Source organism: Saccopteryx bilineata, chromosome 2, assembly GCF_036850765.1.
Source record: "Saccopteryx bilineata isolate mSacBil1 chromosome 2, mSacBil1_pri_phased_curated, whole genome shotgun sequence".
Classification (NCBI taxonomy): domain Eukaryota; kingdom Metazoa; phylum Chordata; class Mammalia; order Chiroptera; family Emballonuridae; genus Saccopteryx; species Saccopteryx bilineata.
In genome coordinates this window covers 43251744-43266796 of record NC_089491.1, presented here as the reverse complement: position 1 = coordinate 43266796, position 15053 = coordinate 43251744, and the positions used below count along the sequence as shown (strand labels likewise).

At 38.9% G+C, this 15053-nt stretch overlaps 1 protein-coding gene across 8 annotated transcripts in view; it reads left to right on the top strand.

The window, feature by feature from the left end:
* The window catches only part of NTRK2 (neurotrophic receptor tyrosine kinase 2), a 363188-nt gene that overhangs the window by 207202 nt on the left and 140933 nt on the right, over positions 1-15053 (top strand). For 6 of the 8 annotated variants that reach the window (XM_066256974.1, XM_066256972.1, XM_066256973.1 and 3 more), the window contains one exon: positions 804-992. In XM_066256974.1, coding sequence (XP_066113071.1) covers positions 804-992 — 189 coding nt within the window. Of the gene's footprint in view, positions 1-803; positions 993-4855; positions 5902-15053 lie in introns of those variants that run through there. The other 2 variants (XM_066256979.1, XM_066256977.1) reach the window with 1 other exon arrangement.

The following is a 15053-nucleotide window of genomic DNA, read 5'->3' as shown; positions in this document are numbered from 1 at the left end:
TTGTCCAAAGAGTGGAGAAATGAACTCAGATCTTTGAGCCCTGAGTACATCTTTCAGTACACTGTGAATCAGGAGCTTAGATTGAGTCTGGGAGTTTCAAAGAGCGAGTGTTCTAATGATGTTCAGAGAACAGAGAGGAAGTGGTGTATTAAATTATAGAAGAAGGAAGTACAGAAATTGGAGCACTCATACATTGCTGGTGGGAATATAAAATAGCACAACTACTTTGGAAAACAGTTTGGTGGTTCCTCAAAAAGTTAAACAGAGAGTGACAATATGATCCAGCAAGTCCACCAAAGAGAAATGAAAATGCATGTCTACACAAAATCTTATACATGAAAGTTCATAGCAGTATTAGTCCTAATAGCCCCAAAATTGAAACAACCCAGACGTCCATCAGTTGCTGAATGGATCAACAAAAGGTTGATATATATAACAAAATAATGACACATGCTACAATGTGAATGAACCTTAAAAACATTATTCTAAGTGAAAACAGTCTGTCCTGAAACATTACTATTATGATTCCATTTATATGAAATTTTCAGAATAAGTAAATTCATAGAGATAGAAAGTAAATGAATGAATGCTTAGGGCTGGGAGTGGGGAGAATGGGGAATGACAGCGATTTGGGATGATGAAAATATCTTAAAATTAGTATGTAGTGATGGTTGCACAACTCTCCAAGTATACTAAAACGCCCTGAATTATACATTGTAAATGGATGCATTTTATGTATGTGAGTTACAACTTAACCGGGGCATTAAAAATTACAGGAGACTATGTATTTTTTCTAACTCCAGGACCAGCTTCAGTTATCAGCAATGATGATGACTCTGCCAGCCCACTCCATCACATCTCCAATGGGAGTAATACCCCGTCATCTTCAGAGGGTGGCCCTGATGCAGTCATTATTGGAATGACCAAGATCCCTGTCATTGAAAATCCCCAGTACTTTGGCATCACCAACAGTCAGCTCAAGCCAGACACATGTAAGTACAGCTGTTTATACTTATTGGCCCATTTGCTACATAGCTGTCTCTACAAGTGTGTTTATCAGAGTACTTGACAAAGATGGTTTGGAGGAGTAGGGCAGTGAAATATCTGAGGATTCTTGGGGCTTTGGGAATATGGAATAAATTCTTTAGTTGGTTGTTTATGGAATTCTCAGGGCATATCTCCTGCTGTGCTTGGGACTATGAGCAGTTGCTGGTTTCTCTTGGGATCCATTTTCCAAAATCATTTATCAACATGAAGTTGGAACCAAAGCATGCTTATCATGGAAAAGATAGAGGAAGAAACTGGAAGTATGCACATATATCATTTACAGAAGACAGGCAGTTGGTGGGATTTAAATTTAGTTTATTGAAAATCATTAAAATATACATTATAGATAGTCACAAGGTGCTATGTTGCACACAGGTGGAATCAATTCTGGTAGTTCTGTATTCTTTGTTCAGTCCTAGTTCTCAGCGTAAAACTTGTTGTGATGCTGTGATAGCAAACAGACGCGTTAAGTATGCTGCCTAATATTTTTCAGAACCATATTAACCCATTTTCCTGTATTGAAAGTTTGAAATTTATTACAGAGACTCTTACTCTATTTTCTTGAGCCATTGCTTAAATATAGAAAAAAAAAAGTAGAGCACAGCCTTAAGAATACCAACAAAATAAAACCAAAATGAACAAAGACTGTGTCATTGGAACTCCAGGCCTTCCTTCATGCATGAATAAGGGACTGTGAAGGTAGAACATTACGTGACTCAGGTCCCAGGGGTTCCCTGACAATGAATAATGGGTACCTTCTATTTGCATATTCTAATTCCACCTTAAATACTGTTATCCTGCACTGCCTCAGAGGTGAGGTAGGACTATTGCAAGGTTAGCATGTGGACACTAACTTCCTACTGAGACTCTCATGGGTTAAGGAGGCTTAGCAATAAATGTCATATTTGTTCACACATGATAAAACACATGTTATTTCCTTCTACTTATTCAAGTTTATCCCAAGGTATGTTTGATGGTGGCTTTAAGTTTAATTGTTAGGAAGAACAGAATTATAAGCTTGCAATATGTGAGACTGGACCCCACCATAGATTTCAGTTGACTATGTAATATGACAAGATAAATAGAAGAAAGATTGAGAAAATTGAGCAGATTGAAGAAAATTGAGCTTCTTGAAGTAAAATATATTAATTGAAATCAAGATATTTTAAATTCTGATACTGTCATTATGGTTTGAACAAGATGTGTGGAGGCATTGCTTAAAAATGTGCATTCTTTGTTGAGAAAAGCATCCTCCATAAGTACTTGAAATACTCTGCATGCATAGCAGTCAAATACTGACTTAAAGCAAGATATTGTGATAGGAGACTCTGTTATCATTTTGATTGTTCCCCCTAGGAACAGAGTACTTTGACACTCCTGTCACTGCCAATATCAGGCTGAATAATGTACTTCAGTTAGCCTGAAGCTGTATTATAATCAAAGTTGACTAAAATCCACCTGTCCTCAAAACTTTGCTCCCCTTTGTTGATGGAGAAGAAATAAAGCTGAATAATCAAGTAGATAATATCAGTTCAACAAATCCAATAAGAGAGAATGAACAAATGAGCAAACAAGCAAGCAAGAAAACAAACAAAGGAATGAGATCCTATAGAAGAAAGTGATCTAGATGGCTGCCGAGTCAGTCTGTGGTTCTATCTAGAAATGCTTTCTTCTCTTAGAAATCTCACAAGACAACTTCCGAAGGTCATTTTATTAACCTGGAGATATTTGCAAAGGTTTTTAATTAGACATTTTTATTTATTTTGAAGGAGTCCTTGTGGCTTAACCACTCTATACTTCTTGCACTTAGAAGGAATTGCAATAGAGTTGAGGAGGAAGCCTCCTCTGTTTCTGTTCTCTACCAGAGGGTGCCAGACCATTGATTCTCCAGTTTGGTTTCTTTCTCAGAAAGTCTTGCTGGACCCCTTTACCCAAGTATCCTCAGATAGCTCAGTATTTTCAGTCACTCAGTATCTTACAACAGAAGAATTTTTTTCTTCTTCTAGGCTTCAAGCCATATGCTCTTTCATGATTTGAAGAACACTTAAAGTCATACATTTTCCGTAAATCCTTTTTCAAAGAAATGGGAATTAAGAAGCAATTTACTTATCTCCTTACCTTCAATCTTCCTTAAGTATCATTCTTTACTTCATATTCTTCCCCTTTATCTTCAGTGTATCTGTTGCCTTTTGTTAAGAGTACCACCACTCTTTGTGTATGATTTTTGTAGTCTTGTTTATGTTAGACTGTAAGCTCCTAGAGAGCAGAAACAATATCTGTTGAATTATTACTTCATAGGAGGGGACATAATGTACCTTTGATGTTGGCCAGATGTTGACTAGATGTCGATATATATTACTGAAATATTAATTACTAACAGATTTGTAAAAAGTAAAGCATTTGGCATTTGCATTTAGCACTTGACACTTTCATTGGCTCTATTTATACTAAACTTGCCTACCTAATATTTCATTTATTAGACATATTTTTAATAACACTTAGCCAATTTAAACAGATTTGTATAACAATTTTAGCAGGAATAATCTTTTGACAAAAAAAAATTAGTTTTTGAACATTCTAACTGTAGTCATCCAGAAATTAAAATATTTTGAAATGCATAGATCTGATCTACTGAGGGATCTGTTGCTATAAGTTTATACAATTTGAGGACATTAGTTTTCAATTAAGTGATTACTATTGAATATGTTTATGACTAAACTCTAAAGAACCTTTAGAGAAGGAGTCTTCAAAGACGTTGGATAGGTTACATCTGAAAAAGAGATTTAAGATAATCTCAGAAGGAGTTTAGAACTTTCCCACGTGCTTAAAGCAAAATTACATGGACAGTATACCACCCACCTCTGGGCCTATCAGGGGCTTGGCCACAAGCATATTTACTTCTCTTTCCTAAATCTACCTTCGACCCAAAGATGTTGGCATTCAAATATATGCATGATCCTACAAAAAAAGAGGGGCCCCAGGCTTATTTTACTGAATTGTAAGAATCTCATATAGAAGGTGAAGTTCAGTTTATTAAATATGTATTTACTACCCATAATACACTTACAGTGCTAGGAACTGCGGATTTGGTGATAATGATGGCGTGTTCCTTGCCTTCAGAGAGTCTTGTTGGGGAGGCAAATGGTAGAAGATATCATTGTATAATTATAATACACTGTAATAGGATAGCTTAGAGCAAGGGTCTTAACCCCAAATATGAACAGGATTATGCAGGTCAATATGAGAAACTGGTCAGATCAGAAAGATATGACATTGTGAAGGCCCTGCTGGAACATAGCCTGGTATTACCAGATACTCCAATTTTTTTTAGAGAGAAAAGTCATTTATTCACATAAAATATTATGTGAGTTTTCTAAGATTTAAAACACTGGGTGGGAATAATGAATGACACCAGACTGAGTTGGTGGTCCACAGTCCATCACCTGTCTGATACCCCTGAGTTAGACCTTAATGACCAATCATTGCAAATACTTTATTTGACAGACAGTGCTTAGAAGTGGCTTTTCAAAAATTACTTGGCCTCCATACTTATGTAATTTTGCTTTAAAAATAAACAACAAACAGACAAAAAAAATGAGCAAAACCAGACTTTACATGATATGTAAGATCATTTAAGTGAGGGATGTTAATCAATTATATCCCCAGAAGTACTTCTCAACTGTCAGGAGCATTGTCAAATTTTCATTTACCAAGTTTAGAGATGGTTTGCAGGATTTTAGAGCAATCTGAACAGGGCTGAATTGCTCCCAAGCACGTTCCAATAGCAAGTCTGTCTACTTTATTGCAGGGCCCAGAGGTTCCCCCAAGATCGCCTGATAATAATTTGGTATTTGGAGGCTCCTGTGTCACTGCAGGAACTAAAGGAGGCTAAATCCATGCCTGATGGAGGAGAAGAGTTCTATGGTTATCTGCAAATTCTGGCCAGACAACATCTTGACGTCACTCCTTAGCTTCTATAACCTAGCCAAGCAAGAAGTTACCTTCCAAAGAGAAAGCAGTGTGCTCTAATGACAAACCCTCAAAGTGCTATGCCACTTTAACTATAGACCCATCTCCTCGATCAATCAGGATGGCAAGATGGAGCTGAGGAGCTCAGCAACATCAAGTCTGGAGTTGGTCTTTAATTCAAATAGTCTGTATAGACGTGTCTGAAAACCACATCATCTGACAGCACGAGGTGGTTTCCCAGTAGGATTTACAAACTTGGCTCAAGGGCAGCTCTATTGCTATCTTCTCCTTGACTGCTGAGAATTTTGCCAGGCAGGGTACAAAGGGAGCTGAATAAAAGAAAGGAAGAAATAAAAAAGCATTAACCAGCAAACCTCCCAAGTCATCAATCTTGGCTTCTCTTGAAGGGTGGGAATATGTTATAGCTTCCACTGCAGGAAAAACAAATGCCATAGACTTATTGTCATTCCTAAAATTGTGTCTTTCCTAGAGAAGCCTTGTAAATTAGCTAGGGTCTTAGGCCTAGGGCCTAAATTAAATGAGAATTGTCTCTAAATATGTACTGTATGTGTTCTCACATAGCATGCCCTGTATGTATACCTAGGGCTAGGAACTCCCTGTGACAGATGCATATGAAGAATTCTGACTTTTTCCTCCCTTTGATTTCATTTCCAATGAAATGGATCTTTATTGACTTTCTGCAGAATGTGCCATACTTCTCCAGGTATTTATAGTTCATGTGTGTGTATGTGTGCATGTGTGTGTGCACGCATGTGTGTTTTCCTATTGGTTATGTGCTTATTAGGTAATTACATACATAAGCACAGATTCATAGACCAGCTAATATAAGGAAGTAAGATGTAATAAAGGGAGGGAGTGTTTTAACAGTAGTTGAAAAGATCACACAGGGCACCCTCCTGCTCCATTTAACTGACATACCCACACCATTGTGTTACCAAGGGGATGGTAAGGAACAATATTTTTCACAGAACTGCAGAGGATTAGAACACATTGGCAATGTTACGTTGAGTACACATGAGCAAAAATCTGATTTGTATCCAGGACCCTAGGAGCTCATTAGATCAAAGGATGAGGACACAGAAAATTACCTGAGGTTATCTTCAAACTTGAGTGCAATCTGCTTGTGATCCGTTTTGATGGTCAGGAATAGGATTTAAAAAACACGTAGAAACAATTGCTTTAGCACTTGTTTCTGTCCTTTGCCTTTTAATTTGTCTTTCAAAGGTATATTTTCTTCTAAGCATTTAATTGGCCAAATCATAGCTGCTTTGGGAACTGTTTATATCCCTTTGAAGGCCACAGCCTGCACTTTAAAAATAAGCTATGTCCATTCTGCCCAGCATGAGTGGTAGAATAGAGAGAATACAGTTATTTTAAGGACCTTAGAAATGGCTTCCTTTACGGCATCCTGGGTTGACAATTCATCTCTTGGGGGTTTTCATGGCACATTGCTCGAATTCTGTAGGTCCCAGTTCAATTCTCTCTCCCTCTTGGTGCCGTAGTCCCCCATTGCTAGCTATAAGAGCTTGATATTATATTCTCTTTTCAACTCCAGAGGAGATGGTAAGAAGCTATCAAATAATGCTTTAAAAAGTAACTTGAGTTCCCTAGAACAAAGGAAATGAACACATGCTGCATAATTACATTTACAGTGTAAGCCATGTTACAAACTCCACTGAGATAAAGATTTGTTAGCAAACCAGTTTCAAGAACATTTGCAACAAGTAGAAGAGACATGATTTTATTAGCATCTGACCACTGTGTGATTATTTGTTATCAAAAAGAAATACCACCTGATTATAAGATACCTAGACCCCTAGAGAAAACACCTCTATCCTATGGGCAACAGATGAAGAGGAAAAACAATTATGAATTTAGATCAAGGAGACACTCATAGTGATTCTGGAAACTGTCTTACTTCCATGTCATCGGCCAGCCAAGATGGAATTATGCATCCCCCTCACATCAAACATTTCAGTCCAATTTCACCAAATCATCAGTGCTGTGCTGGAAGCATGCCAACAGATGCAAGATCCTAATGCATTTGTTCTGGGTGTTTCCCAAGGCCCAGCCCAACTGGAGAGGGAGTACCAGCAGGATCAATCCAATCAAGTGATATCCCCATTTTGGTTTCCAGTTGATCACTCTTGCATGTGCCAGCAGATTGTGGACCAGGGCTAGCTCAGCAAACACAAATGCAGAGGGGCTTCTCGTGTTGGTAAGAAGCTCCTGCTTCCCAGATGCTTTGAACAATTGAATGCTCCCCTTGGTTAAGTCAAGTTGGCACAATGAGAGTTTTTCTTGGATGTGACACTCAATCCGTGATGGCGGCTATTATAACAGATGCAGGTTTTCTCCTTGTAAAGTGTCAGTTTTCTCTGTTTTTGCTCCTTCTGCCCACCTGAGAGCGTAACCCACATTAGTTGGGTTTCTTTTCAGGTTACTTATCACACTAGCTCTCCTTAGCAGGACATTATTTTTATTGTGTTGCTATTATTTAGCACATTTATTTAACCATGCCATTGACCTTCTGGGTGCATCAATGTGGAACCCAAGCTTGTTAAAGATACTGATGGCATTTAGGCTGACTGCCATATTTCTAATGTTCCGACAAAGTCTTGCTGCACTTTATACTCATTGATAGTGTAGTCATTTTTTGTTTGTCTCTCTGTTTTAGTGTTCTTTTTCTTGGTAGTTGTTACTTCTCTTAAAAGACAGGCAAGACGAATTTGCTCCATACCATGGGCAGGAAAACACTGGGGAAAGAACTACTTCTTAGTTCAACCTGACAGGTGTACACAAAGGCAATCTGGCTCCTCCAGCTCAGTTTCTAAGTGGGAGCAGGTGCTGCCTCCAGCAGAGAGCCCACAGACTTGCTCAATCCATGCTGCTCTCTGTCTGAGCCTTTTGCTGAGAGAATGCTTTGTGTTTCCAAATGCCTGACCTCCCTCAAGGAGAGCAAAATTAAAAGACAGTATTTGTGGCCTATAGAAAAGGTCTATAGTATAGGGACCTCCAGGGCTGAGGAAGTTCCTAGGATATGAAGCTTTCAGTTTTAAAACCAGCACAGTCCCAGGCAAACCACAATGGCATGGTCACACCAGTTGATATGGACATGATGGTTTCTTCCAGTAGACAGAATTAAGTCTTACTTACCTGAATTGCCTTCAGAAGCCCTAAAATGAGATACTTTAAAATAAAAATAAATACTATTATAATATTAGGTTATAGTAGGACATTTAGAAAACATAAGAAACAAAGATGAAATAAAAATTCTCCTGTAATTCTAACAGAGATAAGCACTGATGATATCATTTAGATTACAGCTTTCTAGTTTTGCAAATGTCCTTTTGATCTCCTGTAATATGAAGTCTAACCATTTGTGCCCCACCTTTTACTTGGACTGGGCTTTGTTCATATTTCTATAGCAATGGTTCATCTTGGGTGGATTGTGCTGGGAAATTCGTAGGGAGGACGATGGGTGTATTATTGCCAGTTTCAGATTTTATATTCTTTTCATGTGGCATGGTTTAAGATGGAGCTAGGGCACTGGACTGGCCATTTTAGGTCTGGTCTAGAGTGATCCTAAGTCAACAGGTGCTCATTTCTCACATGATACACATCACAGAGGAAATGAGGCGAGTGTTGCTGGGTGGGAAGATGCAGGAAGTAAGGTGCTCCCTATTCTGCCAAGGTAGGTTGACTGTTCTGGCTTAGGGTCAACACTCTTGATGACTCCAAATGTAGATTACTACTCAACTGAAACAGAGGATCATTTTTTGTCTCCCAGTTCTTCACCCTGGCCAGCCAACTCCTGTCATGGAGCTGAGTGTGCTGGATCTTAAGGGACCAGGCTGGTTACATCCGATACATTTCCCACTATTTAGGGATGCCTTTCTTCCATCAGGATCCCTGAGCTGTGCAAGGACCTCTAATGCCTTGGAATCACCCCTTAGAGACATTCAACCTTACCTAAACTTGATGAAGCTAGCTGCCCAATAATATCCAGTTTTTTTCTGATGTCTCAGACACTAAACTGGGTTTCTGGCAAGGAGACCTTCCAATAATATTCTCTGGTAGTATGCCAGTGTTGGTATTTTGCACAATAATATTACAGTTGACAGATTATAAAAATAAGTTCAGAATTGATTCCTATGATTTATAAGAGATTAGATTTGTATGATTTTGAACCAAAGGGTGGAGGGTAGAATTCTAGAAAGAGAACAGTCATGTAATGCCTAGTTTTATATTATTCTTATCATTACTGTATATGCTATGAATATACATAGACATCAACATTCTTTTTATCCTGTTGATATTATTTAGCACATTTATTTATCCAAGCTATTGACCTTCTGGGTGCATTAAAGTGGAACCCAAGCTTGCTATTAGAAAATGATTGCATTTAGATTGAGTGCCATATTTCTAATGTTCCAACAAAGTGCTTGATATAGAGGGGGCAGGATAAAATGCTACGCTATCTAATTATATTAAAAGAGCTAGTCTCCATGTTAGGGAATGTCTTTTCTACAGGAGATGACATGATATCTCTGCTTGTCAAATAAGCAGAGATGGCACCACTGGCCAGCCATCTGACTGACTTTCCTGCAAGAGCGATGGCACTGTAAACTCATTTATACTCACATGCCCAGTACTCATTCCCACCTTTGCTCCTGGAAAGAGTTTATTTTTGCAAGTGAGTTGGCTTTCAGTCAAACTTGGGACATAAGCATCCCAGGCCGACACTGGGATGTTGCTAAAGAACAGAAAGAAACGAACTGGTTACCCAGGAACAGAATTCACATTCTTACCTTCTATGAATAGAGGACCTCTGCTAGCTGGACTAACTAGGTCTCATAGCATCTCTTTCCTGACCCATAAATATCAATGCCCTTGTCCAACTCGTTCTGCCGTCTTCCCTCCTTTTCTCTGTGTGAAGGTTCAGAAACCACAATGCTAATGATTGCATTTCTTCATAGTTTCTACCTCCACTAGTGCTGCTTTCTGATATCCACAGAAGCAATTATTAATCCGTGTCCCTGCTTAACCCTTATTTAGCAAGGGCCACTTTCTTCTTTCTCAAGGGCTGTTACTTTTGGGGTGTTTCTTCCATCTGACAAGCCTTTGTTTTGAGTTGATGGTATGATTCCTCCAGTTTTATATAAGGTTTTAATTTTCCTTGAATCCTACCTAGACCTTTATCAATACTGGTTGTTAAAGAAGAAAGCACTCATTTCCATAGTAAGATATTGGTGGTGGGGAGCTCTGCCTTTGATTCCTTAACTCCTGAGCTTTGGAGAGGGAGCCGATGGCCAAGTAGCAAAGGGCATTAGTTTATCACTCACTTCTTAAATCCTGCTTCTCCTTTGGGGTGCTGTGAGTCTCTGCTGTTTCCTGCGCATGGCATTCCAAGTTTTAATTAAAGTGGATGTTAGCTAGACTGGAGTCTAATAGTTGATACATGGGTACAGTCCATGGTGCAAATATCCCACTGCTCTCTTTTGTTCTCTTAGAAGAGATCTGTGTTATAGAGTGCCAAACTTCTGTGTGTGAGCCAAACTATGAGCTGGGTTATTGTGTGTGAATAAATCCATATGGTCTCCACACCCTCTTTCCACTTTTGAAAAGAGGGGACCTGTGTGTATGGGTATGGATGATGTTTTAAGGAGATCCTTCTGCTGCTGAACACACAGTCTGTGTGTTACAGTGACCCTCTCTCAGAGGTCTCCCTGCTTCCACACTGCAGGCAATGAACAACCAGCTTCTCACTGCTGGGCCTGTTTGCTGGCTTGCAGCGCTGGTCACTGCAGTTCTGCCCTCTGATGCTGCATCATGACCTCAGGGGGTGGGGGAGAGAGGGGTCTCTGTGGATTGCTACTCATTGCTTAATTTTATTTCTCTCTCTCGTATTTGATGCAAGAGAGTGGACCTAAAACACGACTTGCATTCTTTTACTGTGTTCAAAACCTCCAGGACTTGTCCACACATAATCAATGTGATCAGTGAAGCTTGGAATTCTTTATTATACAGACATGCTCATGACAATAAGATCTGTTGTATTGGAATTCGTGATGTAGTTGATCATTCAGAGCCAAACGTGCATATCAATAAAGACAATAGTGTTGGATCTGTGGTCTCTGTTGCCTACTTTTGTTACTTACTAATTACTCTTTAACGTAGACTTGAAAATATAATTCACTGTTGGGATTTCTGAAAGCACTACAAATAACCCTCTACGAGTTGTCCCCATTTGTTCCCATTTAGCTCCCAAGGAACCCCTCTGGGGTTTTACACACCCCTGCTCTGCACCCAATCAGGGCCAGGACTAAGGTAAGGTGGACAAGACCCTCCCTTAGTGGTAGAATTTAAAGGGGCACCAACAATCTCAGAAATCAGGATAAATAATATTTTAACGCAGTATTTTAAAAAGATCAAAATTAATGCAAAAACAATCCAGGAAGAAAATAACAAAATTTTACATAAAGACAAGATCTGAGAGGGCTGGGATTAAGTAAGTGGTGTCCTAACCGCTGACCGGGTCAGAGCCGATATTTATTTAAAATTTTAATCTTTCACCATAGATGTTTGTGTTAATTTTTATTTTTAAAAATATAGCATTAAAATATCACTCATCTCAATAACTGAATTTTAAGCATTCCCTTAAGCCTTGTGTACAAGGCATGAACCTCATTCCGTCCTCACCCTAGCCAGGTCCTGGACATAGGCTCCTTCTGGCCTGGAGCTTGTGTAAACCTCCGTTTAGTATACATTAGCTGCTGGGCTGATTAGCTTTCAGTCTTCTCTCCCTTCCCGCATTCCTGGCCTAACTGTGCTTCTTCACTCCCACCCCACCTGCCCTTGAAGGCATGCTTCCCTGGCTCCCTTTCGCTCCTTCAGCCTCAGCACTACCCGCGCGAGCCATCCTGTGCTATCTGCTGAAATATCTGCAGAGACATGCACTCTCATCTTCTCACTGCATTTTTTTTTAATGTAACTTATCTTCCAGAGGCAGGAAATGAACAGGCTGCCAGAAAAAGAGAGGGAGAGAGAGATAGAAAGAGAGAGAGGGAGAGAGAGAGAGAGATAAAGAGGGTGTGAGGAAGAGATTTTTTTTTTAAGTAAAAGGCTAGAAGGGTCAGGGGAACATCTTAGTAAATTTGAGAAATGTTCTAGAAAAAAAACCCATGAAATCAACTTGTAAAATAGAAGTGAAATTCTTCCATAAAAATTTATTAGATATGGCTTTGTTTTCCCACATTTGCTAAATTAAAAATACAATACTTGAGATTATAAATACTCCATTTAACTCAGCCTGTTTCTTAATGTCACTAGCACCTTTTGCAATGTGTTTTTTCTTTATTATTTTTAAACAACCAATATCTAATGCCATGTATGTGCCAGGCCCTGTGAGTTCCATTTTCATATTAAAAAACAAACAAACAAATTCTTATTACTGCTGGAAGACAGATATTGTTTCTTCATTTTGCAGCTGGGAAAACTGAGGCTCAGAGAGCTTAGGAGGAAAGATAACAAACCAAAATTATACCCCAACACATGGGACAGTCTCTGTTTAGGCCCAGATCAGCCTCCTTGCAGTCTGGTGCTCTTTGTAGCTTAGTGCTACTGCTGACCTTTAAAAAAAATAACATCTAGCAATTTTCTAACTGGGCAAGAGGATTGTAATGTTCATATTGTTCCTTTATGTGTGTTTATCAAGGTATGCTGAGTGTATTAACCTTCAAACTTAAAAGCTGGAGAATGACAGATGGCGAGTAGTTAACTCATTGCTGGACGAGAAAGGAACCAGTGGTTGGCTGACCCAGGACCAGTCTTTAATGTAAGGGTTGACATAAAGCCCAAGTTATGAGGTTTTCTCGATGGAGGTATTGCCAGGAATGCTAAAGAATAATGAATAATCAACCTTTATTTTTATAATTTTGTTTTTTTAATATATTTTTCAATTACAGTTGACATACAATATTATATTAGTTTCAGGTGTACAACATAGTGATTAGATATTCATATTTTGCTAGTTAAAATCCTGTAAAATTCCACTCCCCTCTATCCCAGCTCATTATAAAATGTTTGCCTTCTTTGTTTTATTTCAGAAAGTCCTAAGTAAAACACTCGATACTATAGATCTTTGACCCTGTCTTGAATGCTTTTACTACCCTGGGATTTCTTATATCACTTTTCCTAGATGAACTTGATGTCCATCTTTCCAAAGACAGAATTCGAAGAGTGATGACTATTTGAGGATCAATTTGAGGTGCACACATTTACTAAGGTGTTTTTAGGTGATGATGTTTAGGTGATGAAGGTTGAGGCACTCACAGCACATACCTTAGTCACCCCATTCCAGGGAGGCCAAGGGGACACAGAGCTAATAATGCCTTCTGGCCAATCAGAACCAATCTGCCACTAGCAACCAATCTGATGCCAGTCATGTATGAACATCATGTAGAACTGACACGTTGCTTTTCAGGTTCACCCTCTTTGACTCATTCTTTCATTTTCCATGCAAAGTTCCATGTTTTCAAACTGACAAATTAAAAGAATCAAAATCCTTGTAGATCTCTAGCCTTTAGGGAGTCTTTTGAAAAATACGAGTCAGCATTGATAAATGGCATTTCTCCCATAGGAAGAGCACACATCAGGACCTGCAGAAGGCCAGCAGACATCGAGGAGCTGATATTTTAAGCACCTACTTCATCATAGGCACATGTGCTTACACAGAGTCATATATAGGACAGTACCTCATACTTGTTTTTTTAATAAGTAGAATAACATGTGTTTTCCCAAAATGTCACATAACAAGTCTTCACTGGGCTTGGTGTGTGCAGATGAATTAGAATAGTGAGGTTAGCCAAAATGAACAAATTTGATTCTCTTAATTATCCTGATAACTTAGGAAAGACCAGAGTATGAATTATTCAGTTATAGTCCAAAGTTTATCATGACAAATAATGATACAATCAACATGTTGTTTATTAGAGATGTTGAGACATCCTGAACTCTCATGCATGTATCAGCACAAAGCTGCAGAGCTTAGGCAGCCATTGAGGTTGGCAGAAGTGTCATCTAAGGGCAGTGTGGAGAGACTAACTAGAATGAGACTTCAGTGAGAAGGATGTGATTATTTCCAAGGAGAGAATTTGATGTGTCCTTTGCTTCCCAGGAAGTGGGGGTTGTGTGTGTTTTGGCATATACCTAGGTTCACTTGCCAATATGGAAAATTTCCCCCATGAAATGAAATAAAGCAAATTTCTGACTAATAAGACTATCTGGAACCTCTAATAGTGAAACTGCAGGGTGGGGCAGGTAGAGGGGCTGGGGTTGAAAGTTCAGATTAGATTTACTGCTTATAATCTTTTTTTTTTTTTTTTTTTTTTTTAAAACTCAAGATTTTTTTTTATTTTTTTTTTATTTTATTTATTCATTTTTAGAGAGGAGAGAGACAGAGGAGAGAGAGAGACAGAGAGAGAGAAGGGGGGAGGAGCTGGAAGCATCAACTCCCATATGTGCCTTGACCAGGCAAGCCCAGGGTTTCGAACCAGCGACCTCAGCATTTCCAGGTCGATGCTTTATCCACTGCGCCACCACAGGTCAGGCCTACTGCTTATAATCTTATGTCTCTGTTGGATGATGAAACTGTATAACCAAGAAGTCACGTCTTACCTGAGAATTCAGTGGCAGTAGTCTGTGAATGACACTGAAATATTGCAGATAGAAATACTTACTGACAATTTTCTAAGTCCCTAATCATGGGCTGTTCAATGAACAAACAAGTGCTTTCACACCCACTGTTGATATATAAGAAACATGTGGTGAACAACTGAGTGAACAAATGAATGGATAGTTGTATCTATTGTACTTGTAATACAACTATACTTTGGGGGGGGGAAATACATCTCTACTTCACTGAGCATCAGGCATGGCTCATAAGTTCAGTTCCTCACTGATCAGGTTAAGAGCCCACGTTAGGCCACCTTTCCATTTGAATTGTATGTAATCTG